The sequence below is a fragment of the Tarenaya hassleriana genome, unplaced genomic scaffold (genome assembly GCF_000463585.1).
Source record: "Tarenaya hassleriana unplaced genomic scaffold, ASM46358v1 Cleome3, whole genome shotgun sequence".
Classification (NCBI taxonomy): Eukaryota; Viridiplantae; Streptophyta; class Magnoliopsida; order Brassicales; family Cleomaceae; genus Tarenaya; species Tarenaya hassleriana.
In genome coordinates this window covers 8,161,220-8,175,899 of record NW_010966177.1, presented here as the reverse complement: position 1 = coordinate 8,175,899, position 14,680 = coordinate 8,161,220, and the positions used below count along the sequence as shown (strand labels likewise).

Genomic DNA, 14,680 nt, shown 5'->3' with positions numbered 1-14,680 from the left:
CAGGAGACGCGCACGATCGCATGCGATGCGATGGCCAACGTCACGCGAGTGACGGGCGTGGATTCGCCCCTGGTCATGGACTTGATGAACCCCATAGATCAGAGTGTATATAGTCCAATATGTGCTCTGAAACATGCTTACCCTTTGGAAATGCTAGCCTATGTGTTTTTCCCAACACACAGCTTTCACAGAATTCCAATTCTGAAGGAGTAGACTTCCCTAACAAACCTCTTTGAGACATAATCTGCAACCCTTTGTTGCTCATATGTCCAAGTCTCAAGTGCCATAGTTCAGCTTCTTTTGAAACTGTTACAACTTGAGATTCAGCCGCAACAGTTTCACCTTGTAGGACATAGAGTCCACCTTCCAGTTTTCCTGTCATGACTTTCTGAGACTCTCTAAACACTTCTAGTGTTCCATTCTGAGATCTGTAATTCATGCCTAGATTGTCTAGGGACCCAAGAGATATAAGGTTTCTCTTTAAGTCAGGAACATATCTGACTTGACTTAGTATCTTTATTTTCCCATCATCAAGTCTAAGCTTTACCTCTCCTATACCTCTTACCTCACAGCAACCATTGTTGCCCATGAGTACTTTTCCTCCATTCAGTTCCTCTAGCCTGAGGAACCAACTTTTGTGGGGTGACATATGAAATGTACATCCCGAATCCATTATCCATTGGTCTTCTGGACTTTGCTCGGATACTGTCAAAACCTCTGTTTCATAGTCCTTCCCAGATACATTAGTTGCATCCCCAGTTTTCTTTGCCTGTTCTTCCAGTCACCTTTTCTTGTTTCGACAATCTCGTTTAAAATGACCTTCTTTGCCACAGAACCAACATCCTGTCTCAGATTTCTCTGATTTATCAGATTTCTCTGACTTCTCCTTTGGTTTTGACTTTGAAGATTTTCCTTTATGAGTTTTATAGTCCTTACCTGGTTTTACTTTTGCAACCAGTCCTTCTCCTGAATGTGGTTTTGCTCTTGCTTTGTACTCGAGTTCCTTTGTAATGATTGCGGAAGTTACCTCGTCAATGGAGAGATCGTCCTTTCTAGAATATTTCAGAGTATCCCTTAGTTGCTCATATCTCTCGGGTAACGAGTTGAGCAAATACATGATCTGATCTTCCTCAGATATTTCCACCTGTAGGTTTCCAAGATCAGTCACTAGCTTTCTGAAATTATCCAGATTATCTTCCATAGCTTTGCTTTCTTCCATCCTGAAACTATATAACTTTTGTTTCAAGTACATTTTGCTCGGGAGAGACTTGTTTAAGTACTCCTTTTCGAGTGCCTTCCACATTCCTGATGATGTTTGCTCATTCTTCACCTTCCTCATGATTTGATCTGTCAAACAGAGAAAGATGAGATTCCTTACTCTCCTGCTCTTTTCATATCTTGAATCATAGAGACCTGTCTGATCTTTTGATTCCTCTGAGCCCTCTCTTCCCCCTTTCTCTATCTTGGATTCCTCTTCTTTGTCACCTTTTGTTCTTGTTGATCCTTTGATAAGGTATTCCTCATCTAAGACTTCATGGAGCCTCAAAATCTCGAGACTCGCTAGCACCTTATCCTTCCACAAAGTGAAATCTGTTTTTCCGTCATATTTCTCGACATCCAGCTTTACCACAGTAGGTCTTGCTGCCATTGCTGACAAAACCCGAGATTCAGATTCTTGAGTCTGCGTCAAGATATCTTTCTTCGGCAAGAGACCTCCCTGTCTCCAACCAAACCCTCGGTTGAGCTTATGAATTCTTGAACTGCGTCAAGATTCAATCCGGCGAGAAACCTCCATGTTTCCAACCGGGCTCTGATACCACTTCTCACTTTGAGTTAGAACCTGAGATTACTGAACGAATTCGAGAAATAGAATAGAAGATGACACCAGCGAGTTAACGAGTTCGGATTCAATGTGAATCCTACGTCTCGGCCGAGAGAGCTTCGGCAATTAACTATTGTGACTGAGTTTTACAACACCGATCGATCTCTCACAAAAACCGAGAGTCGTCGAATCCTTTGAAATCCAAGATAAAGAACCCAGAAAGAGGAAGAACTTTTCGAACTTTTGGAAGAAGACGATCTGCAACTCTATTTATGTATCGAGCTGAATCACCCACCTCCTTCTCCAAATACGCCGTCGTTTCTGAGTTAATTAGAGGCAGTGACTAAACGCTGCGTCTCGGACTGTTACCTTTGCAATATCCAATCATTTCTGGTTTACCGGTTAGTTTGAACCGGAACCTTCCTAATGAGTCAAAGTCTTTATTTTCTTAGGCAAAATTTCAACAAGAAGTATTCACATTTTTTTTTATTTCTAATATACTTCGATTTTATTTTGCAAAATATATGTTTGTCATCACTCGAATTATATGTTAAGGTTTCTGAATTTTCATTGCATGTAAGCTAAAAATTATATATTAAGATAATATGAAAATAAAATTTTATAAACAAACTGATTATGTTAAGGATTTGATAGCAAAGAAATATTTTGGAAAGCTATAAGCTTTTTATAGGTAGAAGTAAGTAGGTATTCTTCTTCGCCTTTAGAGTTTTTATTGATCTTGATACTATAAGCGTTCGGTATTCAGTTCGGATTTGATTCCATAATTGGTTGGTTCATTTCTTTCGGTTTTATAAAATTAAATACCAATCGGTTAATATACAACATTCGATTTGGTTCATGTTTGGTTCACTTTCGAATTTTTTTGAGAAAAAAATATATTTTCTTATTAACTCATTTTTTTTTAAATTCGGTTGTTTAAAAAAATCTAGTCCGAAATTTTAAACGATTTATTCAAAAACTGTATTGAATTTTTTGGTTTGATATGATTTGATTTTGGAGAACCGTACCGAAATACCATCTTATTCGTAAGCCATGAACTTGTGTTCTATATCCAACATTTTTTTAAAAAATAAATGTATTTGGTAAATTAGCCATTATATTATAAGCAATAATTTAACTCCATGACAAGGTGACTTTGGCATGCAGACTTTTCAATAATGTGTCTAAATCCAAAGTATCTTTCTATTTTGGTGCTTTCCCAAAACTCTATCTATAGTAAGATGACGTGGAACGATTTTTTTTTCCTAATATATTAATACTTAAATTTTAGTAATATTAGCATAAATAATCTACGATTTTAAGTAATTATTTATCACCTCCAAAAGTTGATTATATAATAACTAATTATTTATAATTGTAATGTCTGAACCAATAAAACACACTTAAATCGATTAATATGATATTTCAATTTAACTCTATGTCTTAATTTTATCAATTACATACACTAATTAAGTATCACAGAACCTTTTTGAAATTTCTATTATTTATATTCTAAACGCCACTATACTTTTCATATATTACATAAATAATAATATATTTCCTTGGATGTATTTTCGCAAATTGCGTACAAACTGTGTCCCGACCACACAGACATGAGTTTGTCTAAAAAATTAAGAGAAAAGTCTGTCTTTTATGCATCCGTGATATTTTTATTTCCGCTTTCAGGTCTCTCTCTACCGCAAGTGGCGAGTCTCGTCTTGCACCCTTGTTCTTGAAATCATCGTTTTTTTTTTAAATTTAATTGAAGAAAATAACCACTTCGTACAATTTCTCAAACGTCAATCCTTTATAGTAAAACTTAAATGTTTTTCCAATCTAACTTCAATCACTGTCTCAACTGTCCGGCCCTATAATTTTGATTCATGTGTCCTCTCCGGTATTTTTCCCCTTTCTGGCATGATGCTTTGATTTATTAGATAATTGGTTCTGGGAACTGAAAGGTGTCGTTGTTCAGGAGCTTTCATGGAGTCTCTCTTCTCCGGTTCTTCCCTTGTTTCCGCTGGTGATTTCTTCATCCCATCTCTTCATTTTCTCTTCCATATCGATTCTATGTGATTCCCAGACTCTGATTCCTGCATAATTTCGCTTACCCTCTACCAAATTCTGCCAATTTCTCTCTGGGTTTTTGTTGGGTTTAATTTTTTTCCTTCAAAGTTTTGATCTTTGCATGGAATTGTGTTATAGATCGAAATGGGTCACTAGAAAGTTTGCTGCTTTTTTCCCCCCCAGAGAAACTTAATTTAGGGTATAAATCTGAGTTTTTTTTGTTTTTGGCCATGCATGCAACATCGCTTTAGCAGGCGGATTTCGCTTGACGAAGAAGAATCTCAAGGTCCACCCTTTATCAGGTGCGTTTTATTATTTTACTTAGGGTTTTATTCCCTTGTTATAAAATTGAAATCTTTTTGGATTTTCTATATTTTTGCCCTTTATACGTTTGAAGCTCGAGCTCCTGAATTTCGCTACCGCCTTACTGAATTGGGTAATTGCTTCCTTTTTTTGAGAAATCCATAGAATCCGACACAGATGTGTCATATTGGGTAAAAGCAAAGGAATGTCTCTCTTCTGTTATGTTTCTTGGATTCTGATACTGGTTATCTTCAATGTCTGCAAATCTCACGAAAAGACTGTTGATCTATCAGCATTGATGTAAGTAATACTCATCTTGCAGGAATCCGAGTTTTGAGGTGCAGATCGTGTGATATTCTCGTGAGACCGAGGTTTAGAGACAATCTCGTAAGGTGTAACGGTAAAAGATTTTCGCCCGTCTTGTGCCTGAAGAACAAGAAGAGGTTTCTGGTACATGCTACGGAGGGTCAGCCCGAAGCTTACGACCCGAAGAACTTGCGGGAATCCGTTAGAAACTCGTTAGATGCGTTTTACCGTTTTTCCAGGCCGCATACCGTCATTGGCACTGTTAAGTTACTATCAACTGGCTTTTTCCGGGTTCTTCTTGGTATTTCAGGACAAACAGAAGAAGAGATGATAGAATTCCTTGTGTTTCCTTTGCAGGTGCTTAGTATTTTATCTGTATCTTTCTTAGCAGTAGAGAAGCTCTCGGATATATCGCCTCTATTTTTCACCGGAGTGTTGGAGGTGATTCACTTAGTCTTCACACATATGTGTGTGTATATATATATATGATCTTTGTAATCATTTCTGAGTTTTTGTTTATATTATGTTTCATTTCAGGCTGTTGTTGCAGCCCTCATGATGAACATTTACATCGTCGGTCTAAATCAGTTGTATGATGTGGATATTGATAAGGTAAAATCTATCCATATGAATCTTTCAGATCTCTGTGGTCGGAAAGAAGAAACGATTCCTTCCCGGGTGTTTTTCGCAGGTTAACAAGCCATATCTTCCATTGGCATCGGGGGAATATTCCATAAAAACCGGCATAGCGATTGTAGCCTCCTTTTCCGTCATGGTATCCCGCCCATATGCAAAACTCTAAAAGGGTCGTTCCATTTTTTTCTTTCACACAAAAGAAAGTCGGTAACTTTGCTCTTTTCTCAGAGTTTCTGGCTCGGGTGGATTGTTGGCTCATTGCCATTGTTTCTGGCTCTTTCCGTGAGTTTCTTGCTTGGCACTGCATACTCTATCAATGTAAGTAGTTCCCTTCGACCCCATCTCTTACACTATTCTCCCGAAAGCCTAACAGGAAAACGGAAATATCGGTATTTTTGTCTGGAAAACCGGTTCATTGGTTCTATTTCAGTTCTGTTTTTCATGCTTTCATGTTATAAAACAGGTGCCACTTTTGAGATGGAAAAGATTTGCACTCGTTGCCGCTATGTGTATTCTAGCTGTCCGAGCTGTCATCGTTCAGATCGCCTTTTATCTACACATTCAGGTACGTACTTCTTGACTTGTACACGCCGGGAAAACATCATTTGATTTAACGGATTGGGCCGGGAAACTTTCTTGCAGTGCCACGTTTTTGGAAGACCTGCATTGTTCACTAGGCCTCTGATTTTCGCAACTGCGTTTATGAGCTTCTTCTCGGTTGTCATAGCCTTGTTCAAGGTAAAACCTATCAATTTCCGCCGATATTCCAGAACAAGAATCTTCTTCTTATATTGACGAGAATGTATGTATGTATATATACATATACATGCAGGATATACCCGATATTGAAGGGGATAAGATCTTCGGAATCCGATCTTTCTCCGTGACTTTGGGTCAGAAACGGGTAAAATAATCATCCGCCTTTATATTATATCAACCCTGTGTTAGGGTTTACATCCTAAACCATTTCTTGGCAAAATATTCCAGGTATTTTGGATCTGTGTTTCACTTCTTCAAATGGCTTACGCTGTTGCGATTCTGGTCGGAGCCACATCTCCATTCCTGTGGAGCAAAGTGATCTCGGTATCACGCTCTTTCTCTATCTGAGCTTTTATCCGCCTTAACGATCATCCATAGTTTAGTTCTCATTGTGCCGAAACTGAAGCTGAAGTTTGCACCATTAAACGTGATTGAGCTCGTGAGATATCGTTGGTCTCGAATGACTTTTGTTTTTTGCGGATTCAGGTTCTGGGTCACGTTATTCTAGCAGTGATCTTGTGGGCTCGAGCCAAATCCGTCGATCTGAGCAGCAAAGCCGCGATAACGTCGTGCTACATGTTCATTTGGAAGGTAAATCTGTTAACTGTACAGAGATTAACATTCTTCTTGTTCCTGTGAAATGCTGTCGAACAGGATCGGTAATATCAATCTGAGGGGTCGATACCGATCTCTAACGATCACGATTCGAGAATTCGGTTTCGGATCATAATGCTTGATATCCTTGTGATAATATTCATTTGGCAGTTGTCTGATCCAACGAGGTTTTCTCTGTTTTGGCGTTGTTAGCTTTTCTATGCAGAGTACTTGCTGATACCATTTGTGAAGTGACCAGAAGAAGGAACAAACAAATAACAAATCTTTTTCAGACAAGAGCTTGCCTTCGTAGAGTTCAAGGTTTCCTTCAAAAAAAAAAAAAAAACTTTTTGTAGAATTATGTCTTGGACTCCAAGAAACTTGGAAAACATGTCTCATGCTAAGAGAATCAGACACTAAGTCGCCAAATGCAATTTCTTATCTTTTTTTTTTTTGGTGTGTTTTATTGTGCTGTTATATGTAATGTTTTTCCTAATTCAATAATAGCATTATTTATTTTCCTATATTACATTAGGAATATGGCATCATTAAAAGGATGTACAAGACAAGGTGGTGTTTTTACATAGAGTTCCATATTTTAAAGGCCTACAATTTTTTTTAAAAAAAATAGCATTGAGAGGCTCTATAGTTTTTCGGCTTTATATTATAATATTTTGATCAAAATCTGCGAAATAATTTTAAATAATTTGGACAGAACCGTCATTAAAGTTTGTGTAGAAATTCTTTTTTATTTTTAAAAAATAGAGGTATTTTATATATTTTAATATTTGATTTATTTATTTATCAAATTTAAAATTCATATTTTTAATACATTTTGTAAAATTTCGTGTATAAAATGTTTGAGACAGCTCCAATAGTTTATTTATATAGAGATGTTTATGTTTTTAAATTTTTGCACAGATTTGGTTTTTTGTTCCAACATAATTTATAAGATTATTATTTTAGTTTCGTAAAATCATGTATACACATAAAAATCTAATTAAACAGTTGGAAAACAGCTAATTAAATATTGCAATTTCTTTTCAAGAGTGATTTGGTGCAAAAGGTACAATCTCATTTTATAAATTGTTTTGGCATAGAATATCATTAAATGACCATCAGAACACTTTGTGTGTCGTGCGGTCCAAAACAAGCCTAAAATTTTATATTACATTACAATGCCCTGGAAAATTTTTATTATATCTATTTAAATTCGAGTCATGAATATATATATATATATATATGTATGTATATATATATATATATGTATATGTATTTGGTCCAAAGCCCAACGTCGAGATTGGGTCACTATAAAAGGCCCAAACCAAACCCTAGAGGCTCTCCATGAACGATAGCGTTTTCCTTGTCGGCGGCGAACAGAGTCAGCGACCCTCGCGTCATTTCCATTGAAGAATCTCCGACCGAACACCCGAAAAGTGAAAAAAGGAGGTTAATTCCATGGAGGGTTCGGCTGATCAATCCGCGAAACCTGCCCCGAACGTGTCCATGGATAGTCCTGCAGCTTCCACGGTTGACGGAGCTGAACCCATGAGCAAGAAGTACGTTTTCCGGCGATGCTTTTGTCTGAGATCTTCGTTTCTTGGTTTTTTCCGAGATGTCGAATCCGATCCATGTACTTTTTTTACGCGATGTTACAGTGCTCTTAAGAGGGAGTTGAAGAACAAACAGAGGGAGGAAGAGAGGAAGCGCAAGGAAGAGGAAAAAGCCAAACAGGTAAACAAAAATGTGATAATGTTTAATTGATGTATTCATATGATAGATTATTTTCCCAATTGAGATTCAAGAAAAGGGCTTAAATCATTTTCAAGATTCCTATTTTGCTTGAGTAGATTAGATACCGATGCTAGTGTTTTATATGGTGCTTGTTAAATGATTCCATTTCATTCATTTAGGCTGCTGCTAAGGCTAGCTCTCAGACCAAGAAATCTGCAGCAGCAGCAGCAGATGACGAGGATATGGACCCCACTGTATGTATCCCTTCTTAATTTCTTAGTTCCGGATGCAACGAAATGGGTATGAGTCGATTTCTGTGCTCCTTCTTTTATCTTTCAGCAATACTTTGAGAACAGATTGAAGTATCTTGCGGCCGAGAAGGTTAAAGGGGAGAATCCATACCCTCACAAGTTTCTTGTCTCCATGTCCATTCATGAATACATCGAGAAGTATGGTAGTCTAAGCAATGGCGAACATGTTGAAGATGCTGAAGTATCTCTTGCTGGTATCTTATCCAATGTAGTCTATTTCCTAAAGGTTTCTTAGCCATCTGCACTTACATAGTAATGGGGATTGCTAATTTTCTAAAATTATCACAGGGCGGATAATGAGCAAACGTTCCTCCTCTTCTAAGCTTTTCTTTTACGATCTTCATGGTGGTGGTTTCAAGGTCCAAGTTATGGCTGATGCAAGGTTTGTAGCCGGTTTACCTATTCCCTTTGATTTGCTCTCTTTCCTTCCTTCTTTTGCTCTGGAATTGAAATTGATTTAACTAAGATACCACCTTTCACTGCCCCAGTAAGTCAGAATTGGATGAAGCCGAGTTTGCGAGGCTCCATGCAAGTGTTAAGCGTGGGGATATTGTTGGTGTCTCTGGGTTTCCAGGTTTGCAAAGCCTCGATCTTTTCATATTTCATTTCCTTGCTCCGGCCTGCAAATCTTTATACTTTATTTGAATATATTATATTGTGTTTCCAGGAAAAACTAAGAGGGGAGAATTAAGTATCTTCCCAAGATCCTTTATAGCGTTGTCTCATTGCCTCCACATGATGCCAAGGCAGAAGGCTGCTCCTGCTGTTGATAATGCTAATTCCAAGGTAGAGAGAATGCAAAGTTTCTAACATGGAAGCTTGGAATAATTTTTTTCTAACGCTAACCTGCTCCACATTATCTGTAGACATCCGAAATCTGGGTTCCAGGAAGCACGCGAAATCCTGAAACATATGTCCTGAAAGATCAGGTATCACTTACTTTACCAAGTGCTGTAAATCTTTGTAACCTCATACTATTGAATGGTCATCGTTATTTTTAGATCTCTCTGTAAAAATCTCGACCTTTTGTTGGTCTAGTATTTCCATAGTGTATTTAGATGCTTCATTGCCACCATCGTGTATCTATTCAGGTGGGAATATGACTGTGGCTTTGTCTTTGTTAGGAAACTCGATATCGCCAACGGTATCTTGATTTGATGCTGAACTTGGAGGTTCGCCAGATATTTAAGACCAGAGCTAAGATCATTTCCTACATCCGAAGATTCCTTGACAACCTTGATTTCTTGGAGGTTCATTGTTCATCTTCTCTTGCAGAGAATAAGTTCCTTTTTTCCTGTGTGTGTGGCATTTGTGCAGTGTGTTTTTGCTTGCAGTTAATGTCCTAAACTTTCCCAGGTTGAGACTCCTATGATGAACATGATTGCCGGTGGAGCAGCTGCCCGTCCATTTGTGACCCATCACAATGAACTGAATATGAGGCTTTACATGCGTATTGCACCTGAACTTTACCTTAAGGAGCTTGTTGTTGGTGGCCTGGACCGTGTTTATGAGATAGGAAAGCAATTCCGAAATGAGGGTATCGACCTGACCCATAATCCAGAGTTCACCACTTGCGAATTCTATATGGCTTTTGCAGACTACAATGACTTGATGGAGCTGACTGAACAAATGCTGAGTGGTATGGAACTACTTAAGCTGGTCGGAGTCTAATTCTCAAATTTTCATCTTTAGAGTTTTATACTGACCGAGTGTTTCCTTCCTGATGCACACATGTATCAGGGATGGTGAAGGAATTAACAGGTGGTTATAAAATCAAATACCATGCAAATGGGCTTGATAAGGAGCCAATTGAAATCGACTTCACTCCTCCTTTCAGGTTTCTGGCATATTACATCGATCATCCTTGACTTTTGAGTTAGTTTTTCTTGGAACATGTATCTGAGAATAACTACTGTTTTCATTTTTGTTCGGTTTCTGCAGGAGAATTGACATGATAGAAGGGTTAGAGAAGTTGGCCAACCTCAATATACCAAAGGATTTGGCAAGCGAAGAAGCTAACAAGTATTTGGTCGATGCATGTTTGAAGTTTGATGTCAAATGCCCACCTCCTCAAACAACAACTCGGTTGTTAGACAAAGTAAAATCTTCTCTCTCTTGCTGCTTTTCTATTAGCAAATATGGATGTTAGAGGTAAAGAAGTTTTGAAGTGAGGTCATAGGTTTTGAAATGCTGAAGTGAGATTCTTTCTGTAAACTAATTAGGACAATATAGTTCGGGTAAATCGAAACATCCATGGAGTTGCCACACATTATGAAAATCTCCAACCTAGTGAAAGAATCTGCAGATTTTGTCAAAAAGAAGAGTGCTTTATGGTCCTTTATGATTTATAGATCTGTTAAGGTAACTGTTTGACTGGCAACATAGGAAGATGCATGAAAAGAGGATAATGATCCACATTCATATGCTTATGTCTGTAAATATTATCACTGTGCAGCTTGTTGGGCACTTTCTGGAAGAGACCTGTGTTAACCCCACTTTCATCATTAACCATCCTGAGATTATGAGTCCCTTGGCGAAATGGCACAGATCGAAGCCTGGTTTGACTGAACGTTTCGAACTGTTCATCAACAAGCACGAAGTATGGTGATCAAACCTCTTAATGTTTTCGTCTTTAGTTCACTACTTTCTCGACTAACTTGTTTTCTTGACTTAAAAACTGCAGCTCTGCAACGCCTACACTGAATTGAATGACCCTGTGGTGCAACGCCAGCGTTTTGCTGACCAGCTCAAGGTAATTTGGAAAGCCCTTTCAAGTACTTATGTAAGGTCTTGAAACTTTGATCCTAATGTTAATTGTATAAAAAAAATACTCCCGATGCCAGGATCGGCAATCTGGAGATGACGAAGCAATGGCTTTGGATGAGACGTTTTGTACCACACTAGAATATGGACTGCCTCCTACCGGTGGTTGGGGATTGGGAGTAGACCGGCTCTCTATGTTGCTTACTGACTCTCAGAATATCAAGGTCTCTCTCTCTCTCCACTTCTAAAACTTGAGGCAAAGTTGTCTGAAACCCAGTTAGATTCTTGATCCATGTGAGTGACTTGGGGAAAAAAACTTGTCAAATTGTTGCAGGAGGTTCTTCTCTTCCCAGCCATGAAGCCACAGGATGAGCCAACTGCAGTGAAAGGTATAACCTTTCAGTGAATAAACAAACCCCTTCAGGTTTCCTTGGTTCTTTTCGCTTATGTATTTAAGATTTGCAACTTTTGGTTTTCCAGCTCCAGCAACAGACAAGAGCTAAGGAGTTGCAAGTTTTTTCCCCCCTTCTGAAACAGAACCCTTCATGTTTTGCAATGTATTCTTCTGTGAGCCCTTTAATGATGGGTTCAGATTACTTATAGCCATCATCTCTTGTTTATGTATGGGCACTAACTAATGCTTTGAAGATCAATCTTGAGCCATATTGTGCAATATATATATCTTTTTCAATGTTTGGTGAATTTCATGATGAGAAAAGGAATGCTGCAATTTCCAAATGGAGGAGGAAGAAAGCTGTGGTCCATTGAATGTTGAGTTGAGGCAAAAGGACATTGCATGTTATGATGATGATTCTTTCCACAAGCCTTGAGAGAATCTCCCATCATTTTAGAGGGGAAAATACATACACAAGTAAACAAAAGCAGGAAGACCACATTCATATCATTTCATAAAAAAAATGGAAGAGTGGGCACAAAAAAAAATAAAGTAAGCGGTTACAATCAAAGTATCTAACCTGAAAACATTGTTCCAAAGATGCCCCCTTATAGCCTCCTTTTTTTAGTGCTAATAGATTTCCCATGATTTCCACTCTCTCTCTCTCTCTCTCTCTCTATATATATATATGAGTTGGTCTAAAGTAGTAGTATTGGTATTATAATCTATTTTCTATAAAATTAATAGAAATTAGTAATAATTTTATATGCATATATATTCCACTAATTCAAAAACAATGAAAAGAATTAACTCAAAAACGAAATAAATAAAAACAAAAAATTCATACCGTCGATTCTAAATAAATTTGGGACTAAAACGATGTTAATGTTGATATATTCCACTAAAATAAAATTAATTTCTGTTATTTTATGATTAATTCCTTATGATTATGAAATATATTTTGTGATTGGGTCCATGGATTTTGATAGAGTCTTTGATGCTCCAACCTACAATGAGGAAAAAGTTTTTTTGTCTTGGCACAACCACCGCTCACAATGTTATTCCAAATCAATCACTAGCTGTTTTAGCCTTATCTCTCAATAATAAACAGTTCAGCATTTATATTCTAATCAATCTTTTTTTTCTTTCAAACTATTGATTTGAAACCATAACAGCATCTTTCTAAATATCTTACAATATAATAAACTTGTCTTTATTATCTGATATGTATTTTTTTTATAATAAAAAAATGTAGAGTTTAAATCATATATTCTTCTGTTTCCATTGTCAAATAATAATAGAAAGTTATTGATTTTATATTTTAGATTATCAGATTGATTTAATACTAAATTATATCTAAACCGATGTTATTATTATTTTTTTATTAATGCCAAATCAAATTTGTTGTTGGTAACTGAAGCTTTGAAAAGTGGGAGATTTTGTTGTGTAGCAAATATGTGTTAATGACAATTGGAAATATAAATGAATTTGGAAAAAAGAAAATATCAATGAAAATGAAACCGAAAATATGTATTAAAGCGGTCTTCACCGTCCTAGAATGTCACCTAACATACATGGATGATGGATAGAAGGCTCATTAATAAAGTAGATAAATAATTAAAACAAATTAAAAATATTCGAGCATAATATATAAAAAGAAAAGTTGAATAAAATGGAACAATATATAACTATATTAAAAATAATTAAATAGATATAAATTTTAAAATTAAATAAATAAATATAATATAATTGCGAATTAAAAGTAATTAAATCTAACCAAATCAAAAATTTGAAGAAAAAAATAACTACGTTTTATTCATTCTACGAATTTTTAAATCTCGAAAACAAAAGGAAAAAATGGAAGAATTGTTTTTTATCTATTTCTTTAAATAAAAGGCTATATAACTGATTCTTAATTGTAAGTGTTATCCATCTCATAAACATTTAATTCAGAATCATTAATCCCGTGGTCGTACGGTTTAACCTTTATTCCAGCTTTAATATTTTAAATTTATTTTTTATTAAAAGAATATATTCCAAGGAAAAGTTGCAAAACTGTATTTTAACTGTCTTGTCTAATTCTTCTAAATTCTACGTAAATCCCCACACTATACATAATCTGCATTCCAATACCAGTATTTAAATTTCGACTAATTTGAATGAAATTCTCTAATAACACATGTAATTACATGCAATTCTCTAATATTTTTCTGTATAAATATATTAGCCACAAGTTTTTTTAGCGAGTATTATGCAATAATTCGGAATAGAAAATGTATATATTTTTGGGAAATTTCGGCTTTTTATTTTAAATTCCTTTTTGTGATTCTCTACGCCACTAATCCACTTTACTTTTGTAAGATTCGTCTTCATTTAACTTTTGTTTAATTATTAGAATATATATATATATATATAATCTAATTATGATCCTAATTAGATCATCATCTAAATCCAAAATGGCTGACAGAATTCTTCAAAATATCTCCAAATCTTTTCTATTTTATAAAAAAATTTAAACAATAATAAAATAAATTTAATAAAAAATGCTTAAAACTGGCGTTATATGAAAGGAGGAAGTGGTGGGGGTGTACATTATATACAACAAACATGGCCACCTAATCAATTCAAGAAGAGAACACATGGCACCACCCTTTATAACATTAAATATAAGTAATTAAATTTGAAATTAAATCATTTTTCTTTATAATAAAGATACATACATACATACATACATACATACATACATACATACATACATACATACATACATACATACATACATACATACATACATACATACATACATACATACATACATACATACATACATACATACATACATACATACATACATACATACATACATACATACATACATACATACATACATACATACATACATACATACATACATACATACATACATACATACATACATACATACATACATACATACATACATACATACATACATACATACATACATACATA

At 35.8% G+C, this 14,680-nt stretch overlaps 2 protein-coding genes across 7 annotated transcripts; both read left to right on the top strand.

Annotated features, from left to right (window-relative positions):
• Positions 1-3,466: 3,466 nt before the first annotated feature.
• On the top strand, positions 3,467-7,011 carry LOC104819975 (homogentisate phytyltransferase 1, chloroplastic). Of its 6 annotated transcripts, none has more exons than XM_010550306.2 (14): positions 3,467-3,508; positions 3,798-3,845; positions 4,141-4,191; positions 4,515-4,759; positions 4,856-4,939; positions 5,036-5,110; positions 5,190-5,273; positions 5,363-5,452; positions 5,598-5,699; positions 5,777-5,872; positions 5,967-6,038; positions 6,122-6,217; positions 6,380-6,484; positions 6,701-7,011. In XM_010550306.2, the coding sequence occupies exons 2-14, from the start codon at positions 3,806-3,808 to the stop codon at positions 6,740-6,742; spliced, it is 1,182 nt and encodes a 393-aa protein (XP_010548608.1). In that variant the 5' UTR covers positions 3,467-3,508; positions 3,798-3,805; the 3' UTR covers positions 6,743-7,011. The 6 variants fall into 6 exon arrangements, with proteins under 6 accessions (XP_010548608.1, XP_010548611.1, XP_010548613.1 ...); XM_010550309.2 differs by having other exon boundaries at positions 3,486-3,508; positions 4,144-4,191; XM_010550311.1 differs by lacking the exon at positions 3,467-3,508 and adding an exon at positions 3,513-3,528.
• An 808-nt stretch (positions 7,012-7,819) lies between these two features.
• LOC104819974 (lysine--tRNA ligase, cytoplasmic-like) lies at positions 7,820-11,986 on the top strand. Its single transcript, XM_010550305.1, has 17 exons — positions 7,820-8,046; positions 8,146-8,221; positions 8,401-8,475; positions 8,561-8,726; positions 8,821-8,914; positions 9,021-9,106; positions 9,200-9,318; positions 9,399-9,461; positions 9,657-9,782; positions 9,889-10,171; positions 10,273-10,369; positions 10,474-10,630; positions 10,988-11,131; positions 11,216-11,284; positions 11,376-11,519; positions 11,630-11,684; positions 11,776-11,986. The coding sequence occupies exons 1-17, from the start codon at positions 7,946-7,948 to the stop codon at positions 11,796-11,798; spliced, it is 1,878 nt and encodes a 625-aa protein (XP_010548607.1). The 5' UTR covers positions 7,820-7,945; the 3' UTR covers positions 11,799-11,986.
• Positions 11,987-14,680: the final 2,694 nt, after the last annotated feature.

Coding starts and splice junctions, on each gene's coding strand:
- LOC104819975 (XM_010550306.2), top strand. CDS start 3,806: ATGGAGTCTCTCTTCTCCGGTTCTTCCCTTGTTTCCGCTG. Junction 4,760..4,855: donor CGCATACCGTCATTGGCACT/GTTAAGTTACTA, acceptor TTTCCTTTGCAG/GTGCTTAGTATTTTATCTGT. Junction 5,873..5,966: donor TTGTCATAGCCTTGTTCAAG/GTAAAACCTATC, acceptor ATATACATGCAG/GATATACCCGATATTGAAGG.
- LOC104819974 (XM_010550305.1), top strand. CDS start 7,946: ATGGAGGGTTCGGCTGATCAATCCGCGAAACCTGCCCCGAACGTGTCC. Junction 8,915..9,020: donor CAAGTTATGGCTGATGCAAG/GTTTGTAGCCGG, acceptor TCACTGCCCCAG/TAAGTCAGAATTGGATGAAG. Junction 10,631..10,987: donor CAACTCGGTTGTTAGACAAA/GTAAAATCTTCT, acceptor ATCACTGTGCAG/CTTGTTGGGCACTTTCTGGA.